The sequence below is a fragment of the Silurus meridionalis genome, chromosome 17, assembly GCF_014805685.1.
Source record: "Silurus meridionalis isolate SWU-2019-XX chromosome 17, ASM1480568v1, whole genome shotgun sequence".
In the NCBI taxonomy this organism is placed as follows: domain Eukaryota; kingdom Metazoa; phylum Chordata; class Actinopteri; order Siluriformes; family Siluridae; genus Silurus; species Silurus meridionalis.
The window spans coordinates 2485601-2503100 of record NC_060900.1 but is presented as its reverse complement, the minus strand read 5'-3'; the positions used below and the strand labels follow the sequence as shown (position 1 = coordinate 2503100).

Below are 17500 nucleotides of genomic sequence, written 5' to 3'. Positions count from 1 at the left end.
TTTATGTGTTAAGAATTCTGTATGAGCTGTATGCATAAAAGTAATGGGACACCTGGCTTATCCAGTCAACCATATGTGGTTCTTCTCCAAACTTCTTCCACAAAGTTGGAGGCACACAATTCTAAAGGACGCCTTTTGCGTGTGGAAGCATGAACTTTTCCCTTAGCATGACAATGCTCTCATGCACAAAGAACATCCCCATGAAGATATAGCCCTATTGAACATGAATGAATGTGCAGTTTTCCTTTTAAATGCTCAGCAAGTTCTTACATTTTTAAAGCCCCTGTAAAGCGACTGAAGCTCCTTGCGTGTGAACTTGGTCTGCGCCTGCAGCTGCTCCAGACCCTCGGGTTGGTGCCTGACGGTGGCCAGCTCCAAGTCGCTGTCGCTGCTGTCTATGGGAGAAAAAAAAGAAAGAAAGAGCAACGAAAGACAGGAGAAGAAGGGGCAGAGAGTGAGACAGTGAAGGAAAGAGGGGAAAAAAGAAGGACAGAGGGACAGTGAGGAAAGGGGATGCAGGTTAAACAAACAGGACAGAGTGATCGAGCGATGGGAGAGTGAGAGAGAAAGAGTTAGCACAGTAGTGGCAGAAGAGTAAAGAAAGAGAAATGGAAAAAATCTGGACTAAAAGCGAAGCCATGATGTGTGTGATTGGATGATAAAACGAAAATAATAAAAAAGAGGAAGCATGTAATTAAAGTAAAGAAAAGCTAATAGCCAACAGATTAGCATCATGCTCACTTGCTAAAACAGTGTCGTGCTTTCGGTTTATAGGTTCTGAGGTGATCATAGATATGAAAATTGAGGAATATTTATGCAGAGCTGTGTTATAGACTCCATCTTGACTCAAACTCAAGTTAGCATATGACTTTAGTAGAAGGCGTGGCCTAAAACCTGAATATAGAGTTGTACATTATTATACATGTTTTTCTGCCCTAAGGCAGGAGTCCCCAAACTTCTGAGAACCACATAATTTTTCCTTTCTGTAAAGGAGGCCGGGTCGGAACAGAAAACGATTCGATATAATTCGAAATGTATTTATTACGACTCCTAATGCTAGATTAGTTTATAATTTAGTTCTGTACAGACAAATGTGTTTTCGTATGTGGTTGGTGGGTGAATTGAACAAGAATTTAGGCTACGTTAATAATTAGAGGTCGACCGATAGCTAGGTTGGATCGTACTTGCCATTAACCGATTAATCAACTCCAAGTAATATAGTGCTGAACCTTATTACAAAAAAAAGTACAAAATCATAAAAATGTGGCAAAAGGATATAAATATGAATATATTCATTAATAAATAATAATAATAATTTAATCATAAGCAATACATTTAATGTAGCGCTCTCCGTGCAGCACGCAGTCTCACATGCAAAAGCATGTGGTGTCAGTGATTCGCCTCTAGAGGTTGCCCTCGTGATAAAAGAGGACCGGAAACCGGAAAAACTATCGGTATAGATTTTTGCCGACAGCAACTATCAGTGCCTCCACCTCTATTAAAAACGAATGGACATTTTAGTTTGAAAGCCGACCTTTATTTTCAAACACAGTTATGATATGAGTAGAGCATATATTTAAAATTATAATTTTTAAATTTGTCTCTGGCATTGTTCAGAGGGCCATTATAAATATGGGGGCTGTAGTTTGGGGACCCCTGCACTAATGGCTTTAGCCCTGTCCTTCTTGGGGAACCATGAAAGGTTCCTTGTTAAATGGTTCCTTGTCCATTTAAAACCATCATGAAACTGAAGAAATGTCACACAAACAAAACCCTTATGCTCCTCAGGAAAACTCCTGAGCATGATGCTAAATGGTGGCCATTAGCGTCTCTTACATGTTAGCTGTGTTTCCCCATGGTTACCCTACATTTTCTTTTTCTTTTTCTCTGACACGCTGAATTAAAGCTTGCACGAGCTCAAAAAGGATATTAGCGAAGAAGACAGGAACCAATGACACAGTAAAAAAGGCACCACAACACAGAGACACAACACACACAACACACAAAGAGACACAAGTCCACGACACGACGGCAAGACAGAGGAGGAAAAAGTGGCTGGGTGGGTTTTCACCGTGCTTATGCTCACCGTCTTTACACACAGAGACCACAAAAAGCGAGTGAGGAAGAAAGAGAGAAAAAGAGAAAGATGTGAGTGGATTGTAGAGGAAAGAAGAGTTGAGAAAGAGAGAAAAAAAAAAACAGAGATCAGTCAAGTCAAACACTTTTTTTCCCCATAGAAGATTCATATTCAACAAACCGAGACGAGAACATTCTAAGGCTGATTTGTCCTGCATTCCATGTGTCTCTCCATTTCTCCATCCGTCTCGTCTCACCTTCCTCTGTGATGTCTATAAGCCCGAGTAGGTGCATGAGTTTGAGGAACATGAACACCAGGCAGACGATGCCCACAGTCTGCAGTCCCTCCGTCTCCCATCTTACACTCATCCTCCGGTTATACACCTTCTGGTATGGATTCTCTCTCTTTCTTTTTCTTTTTCTTTCTCTTTCTCGCTCCAATTTTCACCAGTTCACCAATTCACCAATGATTCTTCCTCTCACGGCATTCACACATTGAGGCATTCTTGCACACAAAAAAAACGTGTACACCAGAAAAAACAAGCTGTTCTTTTTCTCTTCCTTTTTTTTATAAGGAAAGGAAAAACAGATGAAGGAAAACTTTCAAGAAGCCATGAAATCCAGGGAAAACGCTCCTCAGGATCCCAAGGAATCCCGAGTAACATCAAGTCAAGATCCAGATGTGAGCATTCTGTGTCCTCTCTCTATCTCTCTCTCTCTCTCTTTCTCTGATCTTCGCTTTTCTTTTCTTTTCCCTCCTTTAGTTTTAATCTTAGTTCCTCTCTGCGATCTAATTAACCTTTCACAGAGAAATCCACAGAGGACATTCAGAGGACGCTTTTATGACAAACGCCCAGGAGACAAACCGTCCCAATTACACACAAAATCTACACACTGAATTTATCTCTTATACACACACACACACACACACACACACACACACACACACACACACACACACACACAAGATATATAAATGAATTCTTGATTCTGTTTGGTTGCTTAATATAACTATAAAAGGACAAAAAATAACCTTTGTGTTGTTCTTTAACAAATAAAAACAGTCAAAATCAGGATCAAAGTCAGGAACTGTTACTGTGCATCTATAAACAAGTGAAAATAAATCTAGAAGGTTCTCTGGTTTGTCTTGCTAAAGAAACTATTTAAGAACTACACTTTAGGGTTTCTCTCCTGTGTGTGTGTGTGTGTGTGTGTGTGTGTGTGTGTGTGTGGGTCTAAAGACCTGACTGGATCTAAAAGAATTGTGTGTGTATGTGTGTATGTGTGTGTGTGTGTGTGTCTAAGGGCCTGAATGAAAGAAAGAAAGCGGTGTGTGTGTGTGTGTGTGTGTGTGTGTGCATGTGTGTGTATATGTATGTCCAAGGACCTGACTGGATGCATGAAATGTGACCTGCCTCTGTGTGTGTGTGTGTGTGTGTGTGTGTGTGTGTGTGTGTGTGTGTGTGTGTGTGTGTCTAAATATCTGACTGGATGACTTTGTGTAGATCTGGACTGGATAAAGTGTGTGTGTGTGTGTGTGTGTGTGTGTGTGTGTGTGTGTTTGAGGATCTTACTGGATATAAGAAAGTGTGTGTGTGTGTGTGTGTGTGTGTGTGTGTGTGTGTGTGTGTGTGTGTGTGTGTGTCTAAGGGCCTGAATGAAAGAAAGAAAGTGTGTGTGTGTGTGTGTGCATGTGTGTGTATATATGTCAAGGACCTGACTGGATGCATGAAATGTGACCTGCCTCTGTGTGTGTGTGTGTGTGTGTGTGTGTGTGTGTGTGTGTGTGTGTGTGTGTGTGTGTGTGTCTAAATATCTGACTGGATGACTTTGTGTAGATCTGGACTGGATAAAGTGTGTGTGTGTGTGTGTGTGTGTGTGTGTGTGTGTGTGTGTGTGTTTGAGGATCTTACTGGATATAAGAAAGTGTGTGTGTGTGTGTGTGTGTGTGTGTGTGTGTGTGTCTAAATATCTGACTGGATGACTTTGTGTAGATCTGGACTGAATAAAGTGTGTGTGTGTGTGTGTGTGTGTGTGTGTGTGTGTGTGTGTGTGTGTGTGTGAGTGTGTGTGTGTGTGTTTGAGGATCTTACTGGATATAAGAAAGTGTGTGTGCCGAAAAAACCCTGAACAGATGTGTTTTAGAAGTGTGTGTTTTATGTTAGTCAGGAATATAGATCTCTCCCCATTACGTGTGTTTGAGTGTGTATTGATTCCAGGTATGGATCGGGATTAAAGCGTTGGAAAAGTCGGAATAAAAAGCCGGTGTGTTTCCGGCCGCCTGTCTCTCGCTTCACTTCAATACAAATGCAGTCACAAACATTCAGATTTTCAGGGATTTTCTTCAGGTCGATGTCTGAATTCAGCAAGAACCACTGTCTCAGTAACCGTACAAGGGTTTATTAAATCAGTCTGCGTATCAGAGTGTGAGAGAAAAGGAACTGCTGGTTTTTCCTCAAACAGGATTTTGGACACGTCTTGTTGTAAGGATGGAGAGAAGTGTGCAGTGTCTATAAACCTGCTGACTCGTCTGTCCTGCATGCTGGAAATATGCTGTATGTCGTAAAATATATCTTGTATCTTCTTGTAAAAAATATATAATGATTATTTCCTGACATATTGAATCATTTCCAGGTTGAAATAGTCAAGTTCTACTGAAAACCTATAAAATTAGTAAAAATTCATCTGTTAATCGGAAAAACAACATCAGTTTGAATATATGTCTCTGGAATTTGTCTTTCTTTATCCTTCTCATGGCTTTAAAGATGTTTCATCTGATGCATCTGCCATTGTTTGGTCAGAGTCATAAGAATCCCAAAGCCTGAGTGATGTCTGCTCTCTAGTGGAACTGGTGAGAAACTACACTCATCGATTTTGTCAATGAAGTCAACAATGGGTAGTGTCCTCATAGTAGTTGGATACATAGATAGAGAGAGAGAGAAAAGAGAGAGACAGAGAGAGAGAGAGAGAGAGAGAGAGAGAGAGAGAGAGAGAGAGAGAGAGCACATATGTTCAAGTTTTTGACAGTAGTGGTAAAAAGCTTGTAAACACCTTCTCCTTTATTGTTTTTTCTTTATTATCATGTCACCATTGTACATTAAAACCTACAACATCCAAACCGAGAAGAACTGAATTATGCAGTAAACAAAAATGTGTTAAACAACCCAGAATATGTTTTATATTTTAGATTGTCCAAAGTAGCTAAATTTCATAAAAAAAATAAAATTTAATTGTTTTAAAAAACTGTGACTACAACTAATGTACAAATCCATATTATAGCAAGAAACAAGCAGTTACGTAAAGAGAAAAGATTCACCAAAAATTCAAGGACTTTAAAAGTATCCCTGAGTTCAGTCTCCAAACACTATCAAACACTGTAATGAAACAGGCTCTCAAGAGGACCGTCTCAGCAAAGGGAGACCAAGAGCTACCTCTGAAAGAAAAGCAGCCAACAAGCACTCAAAACCTCTGGGAACTTCTAAAGATAGTTGGGAAACCATTCCCAGTACCTCATGAGTCTGACTGAGGGAATGCCACGAGTGTACAAAGCTGTTACCAAAGCAAAAGAGGGCTACTTTGAAGACTATAAGACGATATTCTGGGTTGTTTAACACTTTTTTTGTTTAATAAATGACTCCATATTTGTTCTTTCATGGTTCGGATGTTTTCAGTTTTAATGTACAATGTTGAAAATAAAAACAAGAAGAAGAAGGTGTGATCAAACCTTTGACTGGGATAGTGATATTATGATATTATGTGATAGATAGATAGATAGATAGATAGATAGATAGATAGATAGATAGATAGATAGATAGATAGATAGATAGATAGATAGATAGATAGATAGATAGATAGATAGATAGATAGATAGATAGATTAGCATCAATATTACAATATTGACAACACTGGTTTTGAAAGTATCTTGGTATCGGATTGTATCTTGGTATTAGATCGGATTGAAAATAAATAGTATTGGCCATCTACGATCTACGATCATCAAACTTTCGTTGTCTAAACTATCATTTGTAGCCTCAGTCCTCATTTACACTCAGAAGGAAAACGAGTCTCAGGGCTGCATGACGGCTAAAATCTCAACGCGAGCACTTCGTCTGTATTTACACAATACGTGCCTGCTTGAGCCGAGCGGACAAATCCGAGGGGGTGGAGTCAACCGCACATTTCTGCAATCGCTTTAAACCACACCGTGTATACGTTTACACACTTATGACCCCTGGTGTCTTCTGCAATAGATACACATGACCTTAGTTTTTTCTTTTTTTTTCAGGTCCAGCACTTTAACTCTTACCACTTGGGGACCTCAGTAAACACATTACGTACACACACACACACACACACACACACACACACACACACACACACACACACACACACACACACACACACACACACACACACACACACATTAACCCTTGTATTAGAAATCTATTATAAAGCGTATACCAGACAAAACGTTCTTCACCGCTGAAGCATGAAAGCGTTAATGAATCAGCACTGTGGTGTTGATAAACGCCTGCCCCAACTTTCTGCAGCAGAGTTCCAACACGAGCACTTGTGTATGAAACGTGAGAAGCCGGGCTAGCATTATGGAGGGAGTGCGAGCCCTAAGAGCAAAATACTGCAGATAGATCGATAGTTTTTGGGATAATTACAGGCTGCGGATACCCGCTAAGGGACCAAACTATCGGAAATGTAAAGGCTTTAGGGGAGTGTGAAATGTTTTTATGGGTGTGGTTAAGGATTGGATGGATTGTACGTGTTGGAGTGTGTGTTTGCGTGCATGTGTGTGTATATGGAGGGGTATTTTGCTGAACGGACAGTGTCCTTGTGAAACCCCATATTTAGGTGGCGGTAAAATAAGCCCACTCAATACAGCATGCATAATGGATGCAGAGTAGTGCTTGACTTATTTTTGGGGCCTGAGAAAGGGAGAGGAGGAACGGTACATAAAAAGCACCCCGGATTTTTCGCAGGAAGTCGAAGAAGACGCTCAGGTGTAGCCAATAACGATTATAACCTTATAAAATAAAGCACGCTGTGACATTTAATACGAAAGCATACAATAAACCCCTAATAATTCCAACGCTGCCAAAGCACCACCGCGTTACACCACAGTGCTATGAATAGCACGCAGCGTTAGCGATGCGGCGCGTTCTAAACGACAAAAACAAGGCGCAGACAACCTTTCACCTTGTATTCCTCGCAGGTCACGTATACACACGCGCCCACACCGAACATGCGGTCAAGAACAGTGTATTTATATCCTATTTCACGACCTGTGTACCGTGTGGAAAAAAGTATGAGAGAAAAAAGCTGTGACAGTTTTTATATAACTTTATTTAAACGAATAGTATGCTGAGAAGAAGAAGCTGAAATAATGTCTAATAAGTATCAAAAATTAAATATTCGTTATAAATATTTGTCTGAATGTATAGATAAAGTTACATTTATTTATTTATTTATTTATTTTAATTAGGGATTGTCCCTCTAGAAAACCGAGGCCGATGCGATTCGCGTCTCAATGTGTAGCCAACGATATTTTTCACAACGATATTTTTAATGGTAGTTTTTTTTAAATATATAAAATGTATAATTTTTTTACTTTTTAATGCTCCACCAATGTAATACGGGCACTTTTTAAACAAACCTATATTACATACTGAGATACGCATCATGGGTCTTTGAGAAATGCCTTTGAGAATCGTGATGTCATATGATTAAATCATATCGCCCAACCACTGCCTGCAAAAAACACTGCATTCCAAAAAGAGAAATAAAAACATAACGTGTTTCTAATAAAGGTGTTAATCCACCACGAGCCTCCAGAACAGCTTCAATGCATAACGGCATCCTGAGTACAAGTCTCTAAAGCCATACTAGGGAGATTTCCCATCACCTGATCTTCTAATGATGGTGTCAGACAACGCTGTGGCTCTCTTGCTCGATAATCTCCCAAAGATCTTGTGATCATATATGATTTACACCATTTTTATTCTCAACATTGAGCTCTCAAACCCTGTTCATTGTTCATCCTGGAGATCCAATCAGAGTACAAAGGTTTCCTCATAGGATTAAAATAATCAATCAAAAATTAAAAAAAAAAGCAAACAATAACAGCATGTCAGGCATTTATAATATTTTTTTGGCGTTTTCTTAATGTATAGGACACATTTCATTTAGTTTACTCCACTGGAAGTGTGGTAATACATCTAAAATCTCTAATGTATAATATCTTGCATAAACTACATTTTTGTCCAGTTCCTTAACAGTCTCCTAATAAGCATTCATTATGTTATAACGATTACACGGTTCTTTGGTTGTTCCACCTGGGACACCCCCAGAGTTTCTATTTAGAAACACAGAGTACAGAGTATTCATCTGTTCAAAAAGTTTGTATAGCTATTTATCCAAGAATGCATTTTTCTAGGGGTGAAGAAGTAGCTCCTATTCGGTCTATAAAAGAGACGGCGACATTGATATCAGGTGAGAAACTTTCATTTCTGATCATGCAGCAGTCATTAAAATGCTATTTTAAATACATAAGCCTTGTGTCGTTCATGATGTAAGCTAATATAATTCAAGTCAAAATACCTAAAGAAATGCCTCAGAAACTTTAAATGAAATCCACTTTTATTGTTGTATTTCTGGATGAAACCTTTAAACGCTCTAAGTAGAGCCATCTATGGAAAGTGGATACGATTTGGACTCTTGATCAGGAGGTTGTGGGTTCAAATCCTAGCATCAACAAGCTGCCATTGCTTGGCCCTTCCAACATTGCACCTCTTAACCTAGTTGCATAAAAATTCGGTTGTTCTGGGAAAGGGTATCTGTAGAAAAAAAAAGGTTACAAATGTATCTGCAGAGACCAAATGTTTTGGAATGCTAGAACCAACCAAAGAAATAAAGATTGGAAAGCTCTGTCCTCTAAACAGGAACCTTTTCTGATAGGGAAACCCCCTGTGCCAAGGTTTTACATAAAGCTTTACAGGTTTTCCGCTGAACTGAACAAACTGAATTGTGCAAAGTCGAATTGATATACAATGACTAAATGAATGATACTGTGGTGCACTGAAATGAACATCAAACACAGTGGCTTAGAACAAATAATTTGACTTGAAAGCTATGGCACATGTTCTACTACATGGGATGCCCCTGGTAGAACATAACTGAAGAATTGAGATGCATTGGGAATCTCACTGGTAAGGTAAAGCCCATCCACCAGAAAGCTGTGTCTTTTGACCAGAACTCACATTAGCCTTGAGGAATTGTAAATATAACCATTAAGTCCAAACAATTTGAAAATAATGACTACAAAATATATAACGAACTATTATTAACGTTTGTGATGTAAACGACCCAAGAGCAATATTTCAGCACGTTGTTGACAACCAGGACAAGCTCATCTGTCACCACAAGTCTCTATTTCATCCCTTATTTGCCATCTGAGCCACTACAAATTCCTTCTGTCACACCTGCGAAGTGTAACGTGAAATTATCTGAATGCCTAGCTGTCGTAAACACGCACGCCAGAGCTCGGTCAACTCAACGCCTGCGGAGGTACAAGCATGAGGTACGGCCCCGGCTGTGCTCCTTACCTTCCAGAGACATGGGCTCCAGGATGCCAAACTGCTTAAGGACGGCCACGAAGAGGATAATGACCACTGCTATGGCAAACAGTTCCATACCCTGGATACTCATGATTGAGAGAATTTTGGGGGGCCCTCGTTTTTTTTGCAAGAGGAAGGTTTCGGCTGCGAGGGAAAGAAACGAGGCTAGTGTGCACCAGAAAGGGCCATTATACTTGGCACCCGAAGCGCTCGGGAGGGGGGGTTGCTTCAGTCTGAAAGAAGTTTCATTTGGATGAAAACAGAGGAATTGTTTGATGTTGATGAGAAAACGTCAGCCGACTTGCGCATGAGAAATGGAGAGCAGAAAAAAAAAACATGACAACGCGTCCTCTCCAGGCTCATTTACTTTGGTGATGAGCGGAGAAGTCAACGCTTCCATGTTAGGTCATTCCTCCAGAGAGCTGGCGTGCATAAATAAAGGCGAGGATCGCTGGGCTTTTACACAGTCCAGACGCGTAAAGACATCATGCGTCAACAACAGACAAGTCTTTTTAAACGGTGCCGCTGACGGACGCGCTGATCTCCAGTACACGTAGCTTCAGATAAGAACTTTAGATGGTTGGACTAGCACGAGAAGAACACGGATAAAGAAGGACCTGAATCAGCTCACAGAATCAAGATATTGATCCATATTAAGTCAATTTTAAAATACTGTAATATGCTAGTTGGAGAAAGGCTGCTGGACTTGATCACCTGGTGGATGGTTAATCCAGATAAAAAAACGTGGATCGAAATCGTGGCCACACTTCTGTTCTATACAGAATAACACCACAAGTATTCCTTAATTTCACGAACCACAGAGCTTTAATTGATCAATTTGAGGTATAGTTTGAGTCCTTCATCAGCCTCACAATTGTCCATAACTCATGAAGGTCACAACCGCACGATCATGCATCCTCAAAACAAAATATTCTCTCTGCAATTCGGTGGTGAGGAGCCCTCAATGTCCCTCAGGAGCGGTAGATCCGCAGAACTTGCCGGTGAGATCCGAGCAGCATCGCTTTTGCTTTGGTGTTTGTTCAGGATCCTAGACAGGATAAAGTGATAAACGGTTCCTTCCTCTTCGGGTTGCTGCACAACTTTAAAAAGAGAGATATGGGTGAGAGGTGAAGGAGGGATGACTGTAGCCTGTGTTCTTCTTCTAATCCTCCTCCTCCTCTTCCTCCTTTGGGCTCTCCCACTAGATCACACAGACTCCTCTTCTCTTGCTTATCTCTTTCCCCTCCGGCGGCAGTTACAGGGCTTCTGTCTCTCCTTTCAGCCCGTACTGTACTTTACGTTCTTTCTCCCCCGCCTCCTTTGGAAATTCTTCAGTGTCGACCTCTTCGTCCTGTTGCTGTTTTCCCTTCCCTCTCTATCCATCCTCTGGTTTACTGCTTTTCGTATTCTTCTCTCTTTTTTGTCTGCCCATGCCATTCTTTCTTCCACTCATCCCTTGCTTTTTTTGTCTCGCAACCCCCACCCCTCCGACACGTTATCAGACCGACTCGCTCTTTTCGATCAACCCTTGGGGCCTTACCGCAACCTCTCTCTCTCTCTTTCGCAGTGTTTGAGGGCATGGAGAAAAGTCACATTCCCAAATTGAGCCTGAGTGAGGGGATCAGGTTCCAGGGACACCCTCCCCTTTTCCTCTGTTACTCTCTGCCCCAGCCTTGATCTGTCCACCCACACACCTCGTCTGGATTGTCCCACTCTTTCTCTCTCTCTCTCTCTCTCTCTCTCTCTCTCTCTCTCTCTCTCTACTCCTTTTCTCTTTCATGTCTTTCATCATAGCGACTCGAATAACACAGTGCAGGACTCTGTGGGAAAACCTGAGACTGTGAGTAATCCCTCTAAAAACAGCAGCTGTTTCGGCTGGTCTGAACTGTTGATGTACTCCACAGGCAAAAGAAAAGAGAAAGCATGATGCTAAAGATCATATATACAGAGATAGCAACGCCTTTCATGCATTTAATTAGTAATAAGCAAAACGGCTTGATCTGGAATGAATGTGTTTAAACACGGCTTCTGGGGAAGATAATCAATTTCCAATGAAATACAGAGGAATACTTTTGTGAGCAAAGTCTTGCTGAAAATGCTGACTATATAAACTGATCAGGGATAACATTCTGACATTATAACATTGTGAGCGGTGAGTGAATAACACTGATTATGTCTTTGTCATGGCACCTGTTAGTGGGTTGGATATATTAGGCAGCAAGTAAACATTTTGTCCTCAAAGTTTCACAAGGACCAAAATGTGATGGCTAGACGACTGGGTCAGAGAATCTACAAAAAAAATTTTTTGGGATGCTCCCAGGATGCAGTGGTCAGTGTCTATCAAAAGTGGCCCAAGGAGGAAACAGTGGTGAACCGGCAACAGGGTCATGGGCGGCCGAGGCTCATTGATGCACATAGGGAGCAAAGGCTGAGCAACAGACGAGCTCCTGTAGATCAAATTGCTAAAAAAAGTATGCCGTTATTGCTCGATGGGTTGCGACTGTTTTAGCAGCAAAAGGGGAACCAACACAATATTAGGCAGATGGTCATAATGTTATGCCTGATCGGTGGCCATACAGTTGTGCCTGGTCGGTGTATCTCATTACAGACTGTTAGGAAGGCATCCCTTGGAAAAAAAATGTTGTCCCCCCTCTTAGGATACATTTGAAGTGCTGAGTGCTTATTCTTTGTACTATGTGGTTTTGCTTGTGTTGTTCCATGTGCCTTTTGCCTCATGTAGGGGGTAGTAGTTTAGTGGCCCATAGCACGGACCAGACCTCCGGTGGTCCTGTATCATGAACCCTGCGCCCTGACCCCAGCTGGGATATGCAGAAAAAGAATTTCACTGTGCTGTAAAGTACATGTGACAAGTTTAAAGCACCTTTACCTTATATGGTTATATGGTTCAACATCATGCCATCCAAGCATCCAAAAAAAAATAACGTCACCAAAGTACAGAAGAGATTCTGGTAAAAGAATTCCAGCCAGAATTATTCAACAATCAAGAAGTTTACGGCAACTATCAGTGTCTTTTGTCAAGTCTTTTGTTTTCAATGCAAGGTGACAACTGCATAAAAATCATAGACATGTCTCAGTGGATAACCAAAAAACTCCAACGAGGCCATTCTGGATGGTAATAAAGTCACAGATGAGTTCCTATAAAACATGAACTCACTCCTGGACAACAGGACTTTTGTTTTTGGGTCGTCCTGTCTTCCCGCTTGTCCTATCATTGGTCCATTACCCAATGTGTGCACCTGTTCTGTGCTAATCCCTTGAGTAGTTTACAGTATATATTAGAGTAGTATACAGTATACCCTAGAGTACAGCTTTGCTCTTTTGCAAAGTCTTACCATGTATTTTATATTTCCTCCACAGTTCTGGATGTTTCAGACATTTGCTCTTTGTGTCAGGAAGCAAAGACACGTGTGCTAAAAGTGTTGGAGAACATCAATTCCACCAAACCCATCTGTAGTTTATACTGTGTAATAGGACTTTCCTAGCAAACGTAACTGTCTAGTGAAAAATCGATTATTGACGATGATTAGAGACAAAGTGGGGAAATTATGAGGATGATGATGAGGAGTAAGAGAGTGATTGAGAGAGAGAGAAAGAGAGAGAGAGAGAGAAAGAGAGGGAGGAGGTCTTGAGTGCTATAATAGTCCAGTTAGATAAAAAGATCAATACAGCCATAATGGCAGTTAAGTGAAGGTGAAATCAAAAGCTGTCTCTCCCCCTATTGCCCTCTCTCTCTCACTCTCTCTTTCTGTCTCTTTCTCTCTCTCTCTCTCTCTCTCTCTCGAGCTGCCTCAGCGGTACCTATCGATTTCCTCTATATTGAGCTTCATTATCAGGGCCCCCCCACCCCCCTCAGTACAATGGAAGACACCCATACATAAAACTGACCTGATGGACAGAAATGATGTCAGCACATCAGCGGCTTTAATGCTAACCGTTACGATCTCACTACGGTTACAGAGCGTTCCCTTCGAATTCTGCCGTGATGTTTATGACTGGTGTCGGCAGAAAGGTTGGCATCGAGCAGGAAGCAGGGGCTGAGTGATAGGGTTCCAGTAAGACCATTAGGCCATCAGCAGCTCTTAAAGACAGCTAAAGAGACAAGTGCCTGCTGACACACCACTTTATCACCGATACGCCATCTCTGTCTGTCTCATAAAGCTCTACACGTAATTATATCAAAACAACGAGAGAGCTAGCTGTAAAATTATTCCACGAGTGCAGGCCAGGTTGTGTGCTAATCGATAGGGCTTGAGGACGGTAATGTAAAAGTAGGGAAAAGTTGTAAATGCCGACCCACAGTTCTTCTGGTTCAAGCACTACAGTAGAAGTTTATCAATACTTTGGTTTGAATATATTTTGGGGGAAAAAATCAAATTTTCTGTCTGAGCCTCAGATTATTTGTTTCACAACTACGCTTCTGTCTCAAATTTCTACACTTCTATGCGTCTGTCTCAAATGTCTACACTTCTACGCTTCTGTCTCAAATTTCTACACCTTCACTTCTGTCTCAGACTGCTACACTGCTATACCTCTGTCAGACACTTCTACCCCTAATTTCTCTGATTTCTACACTTTTTACTTCTGTCTCAGACATTTACACTTTTCACCATTGTCTCAAATTTCTACACCTCTGTCTCAGACTTCTACACTTTTCACTTCTGTCTCAGACGTCTACATTTTTCACAGCCGTTCCAGATTTCCAAACTTCTGTCTGAGACTTCTAAACTTCTGTCTCAGATTTCTTCACTTTTCACTTCTGTCTCAAACTTCTATGCTTCTGTCTCAGACGTCTACACTTTTCACTGCTGTTCCAGATTTCTAAACTTCTGTCTCAAATTTCTACACCTTCACTTCTGTCTCAGACTGCTACACTTCTATACTTCTATCAGATACTTATACCTCTAATTTCTCATATTTCTAAGCTTCTATCTCAGATATCTACACTTTTCACTTCTGTCTCAGACGTTTACACTTTTTACTTCTGTCTCAGACTTCTACACTTTTCATATTTCTACACACCTGTCTAAATGCACAACTATATTTACACACACACACACACACACACACACACACACACACACACACACACACAAAAGCTCTAATGCATTATACGATTTTGACAGCTTTGGGGAAACTTGGCCTGATCTCTTGCCAGGAAAACATAAGATTTGCTGAGTCTGTTGATGAGAAAGCAGCTCCTCACTCCATCACTTTCCGTAACATCTATCAGCTTTCTAATGAGCCCCATTCCAACTGCCTGGGTCAGATTTAGGACACCAACAGAAATTAAACAAACAGGTACGTGTTCACAAACATTCTCACTTTTATAATACTGATAAAAAGCCACTGCTTGGAAAATTAAGAGTGTATTACATAAGATTAGCACATATGTAGGTCTGTGGAGATTAAATAGGAGGAGTTAAGTAGTTTTTTTTTTTTACTATGTGTGTATTACCATGGACAAACATTTGTGGACACCTGATCAAATGATTCCTATATGATTTTTGAGAATCTCAGTACACATTTAGTCCCCATGAGCTGTTATAGTGAACGCCACCCTTCTGGGAAGATGTTTCACGAGATGTTGGAGTGTGCTTGGTGGAGATTTATGGAAATTCAGTCAGCTGCAAGGGTGTTAGTAAAGTCAAAATGATGTAGGTGAGGTGAGTTGAGGAGGCCTGGGGTCAGTCAGCATTCACATTCTTTCATGTTTAATAGAGTTGAGGTCAGAGCTCTATAGCAGTAGTGTCAGGGTCGGGGCTCAAACCAGAGACGACTGCATGAGAAGCAGGAGCTTGAGCAGTGTAATATTCCATATTTTAGGCAACTCAACAAAAAGGAGGAGACTCAGGAAAACAAACTTCTTGGATGCTTCTTCTCTGCTGGCCTAAACACCAACAGAAGCACTGACCTACATTTACAACCTAAATTCTAATATTTGTTCCATGAAATTGTATTAATTTATTCCCAACAGTTTATTCTCTTCATTTCGTAGAGTTTCTCTCGGCTGCACTGCTTCCAGTACGTGTATGTGGATGTTAGATTTTTTGTCTAATCAGATTTCAGCCTCTATGTGCTGCCATGTCAATCTAATCTGCCAAGAGCCTTCAGAGTCAGTACTGCTGGCCTTCATACCAAAGTCTACTTAATAAATATCTCTGTTTCTTTAACCAATCAGATTTCATAATCTCCTCACAGGGCAGCTCGCAGGCCCAGAGTAGCTTCAGCATTTTTCCGTCCTCTGATTGGTTGGTCAGAGGGAAACTGTTACAGCTTTCTCTCTCAGTCGCTCTCTCTGTAATACCACGTGCTGTTATAATGCATTTTTGTATTGTATTGATGGTTTCTATAATTGCGACGTGATAGTGGTGGTATTAAGAGGTGGACTAAGTCCGGTAAGTCCCCACTGAAGGCCCAGGTACCAAATGCACGTCCCGCCACTGTCACTGCGACTGGCCATTGGCGCCCTCTGGTGGATTTCCATCTAATCATCTTCTCTCATTTCTGATCTAGCAACACTGATCCAATTTTCCAATGATCCAATGTTAAAATGCTAAGGATATTCAACATTATTGAAAGTCTGATCAATCAATCAATCAATCAATCAATCAATCAATCAATCAATCAATCAATCAAACAATCAACCAATTAATAAATAAATATTGCAGTAATTGTAACTGATAAATTAAACAAAAAACAAACAAATACGTAGATAACAGGTTTGTGCACATTTATATATTTGTGTGTTTATTAATTGATTCTGTATTTAAATATCTGTTTATATATTTTCTATTATGCATATTTTCATATCTATCTATCTATCTATCTATCTATCTATCTATCTATCTATCTATCTATCTATCTATCTATCTATCTATCAGTTTATAATTTACTTTACAAACCAACATTATTCTTAGAAACATATATCTGTTTGTTAGTTAGTTTTTTTTTTTTTATTTGAGTCACAGGTCTTCGTGTCCACATGTTGGTTCTCTCCCAGCCGTCTCCACTTCCTTGTTTAATTTATGTGTGTATAAATGGCCCCCGTTGTTTCCTTTCAATGCCATAAAGCAATGCGTTCAGTTTCATATTGGTTACCAAGCCATAATGGTCATCGTTTTATGGTTTTGGTCAAATTTTGGTCCTGCTCTTGCATTCGCTCCCACTTATAGTATATTATATATAGAATCTATAGTCAGGGACTCCCTTACAGTTTTTCTCAGTTGCTTTGGTGCGTTTCTCAGATCAGAAATGACATTTTTAAAACTACTTGTTCAACCTCCACATCATATAGTCACGTTCACATCATAAAAACTATTTCTCGTAGTTTTGTTCAAACTGCGAATGTTTTGGTAGATTTATTTAATGGATTGTGTACGAGTGTCTGCTGTTTCCTACATTATCAGTTGTTTATGTTCATGTTGATCAAAATATATTCTACTGGTTTCACCTGAATAGTTTTAACCCCCAAAACATCTCAGCATCAGTTCACTGTATACGTCTTTCAATGCAAAATAGTTAAACCAGTTGTCAGAATCTGTCAACCTTAAGTTTCTATTAAACTTTATTTTTCTGTCAATGTGTTGAATTGATGAATTGTGCAGATGAGTTTTGAATGTCACTGATGAAGGCGAGTGAACGGCGTCAGATCAACAAATAATCAACTATTTATTTTTTAAAACAGGTCAAAGGTGAATCTTGTGAACCTTCAGTTGGAGACTGAATACAGACGGAGCAAAACACAGAATTACACATTCTGAAAATTGATAAACAACTAA

The 17500-nt window shown here is 40.3% G+C and overlaps 1 protein-coding gene across 5 annotated transcripts in view; it reads right to left on the bottom strand.

Annotated features, from left to right (window-relative positions):
- kcnip3a (Kv channel interacting protein 3a, calsenilin) overlaps positions 1 to 17500 on the bottom strand; it is a 53671-nt gene that overhangs the window by 5543 nt on the left and 30628 nt on the right. Inside the window, exons 3-4 of one of the 5 annotated variants that reach the window (XM_046872231.1) lie at positions 5479 to 5481; positions 271 to 395 (exon numbers count right to left, since the gene is read on the bottom strand). In XM_046872231.1, the coding sequence (XP_046728187.1) occupies positions 271 to 395; positions 5479 to 5481 (128 nt within the window). Of the gene's footprint in view, positions 1 to 270; positions 396 to 2071; positions 2090 to 2333; positions 2968 to 5478; positions 5482 to 9689; positions 11446 to 17500 lie in introns of those variants that run through there. The other 4 variants (XM_046872230.1, XM_046872233.1, XM_046872234.1 and 1 more) reach the window with 4 other exon arrangements.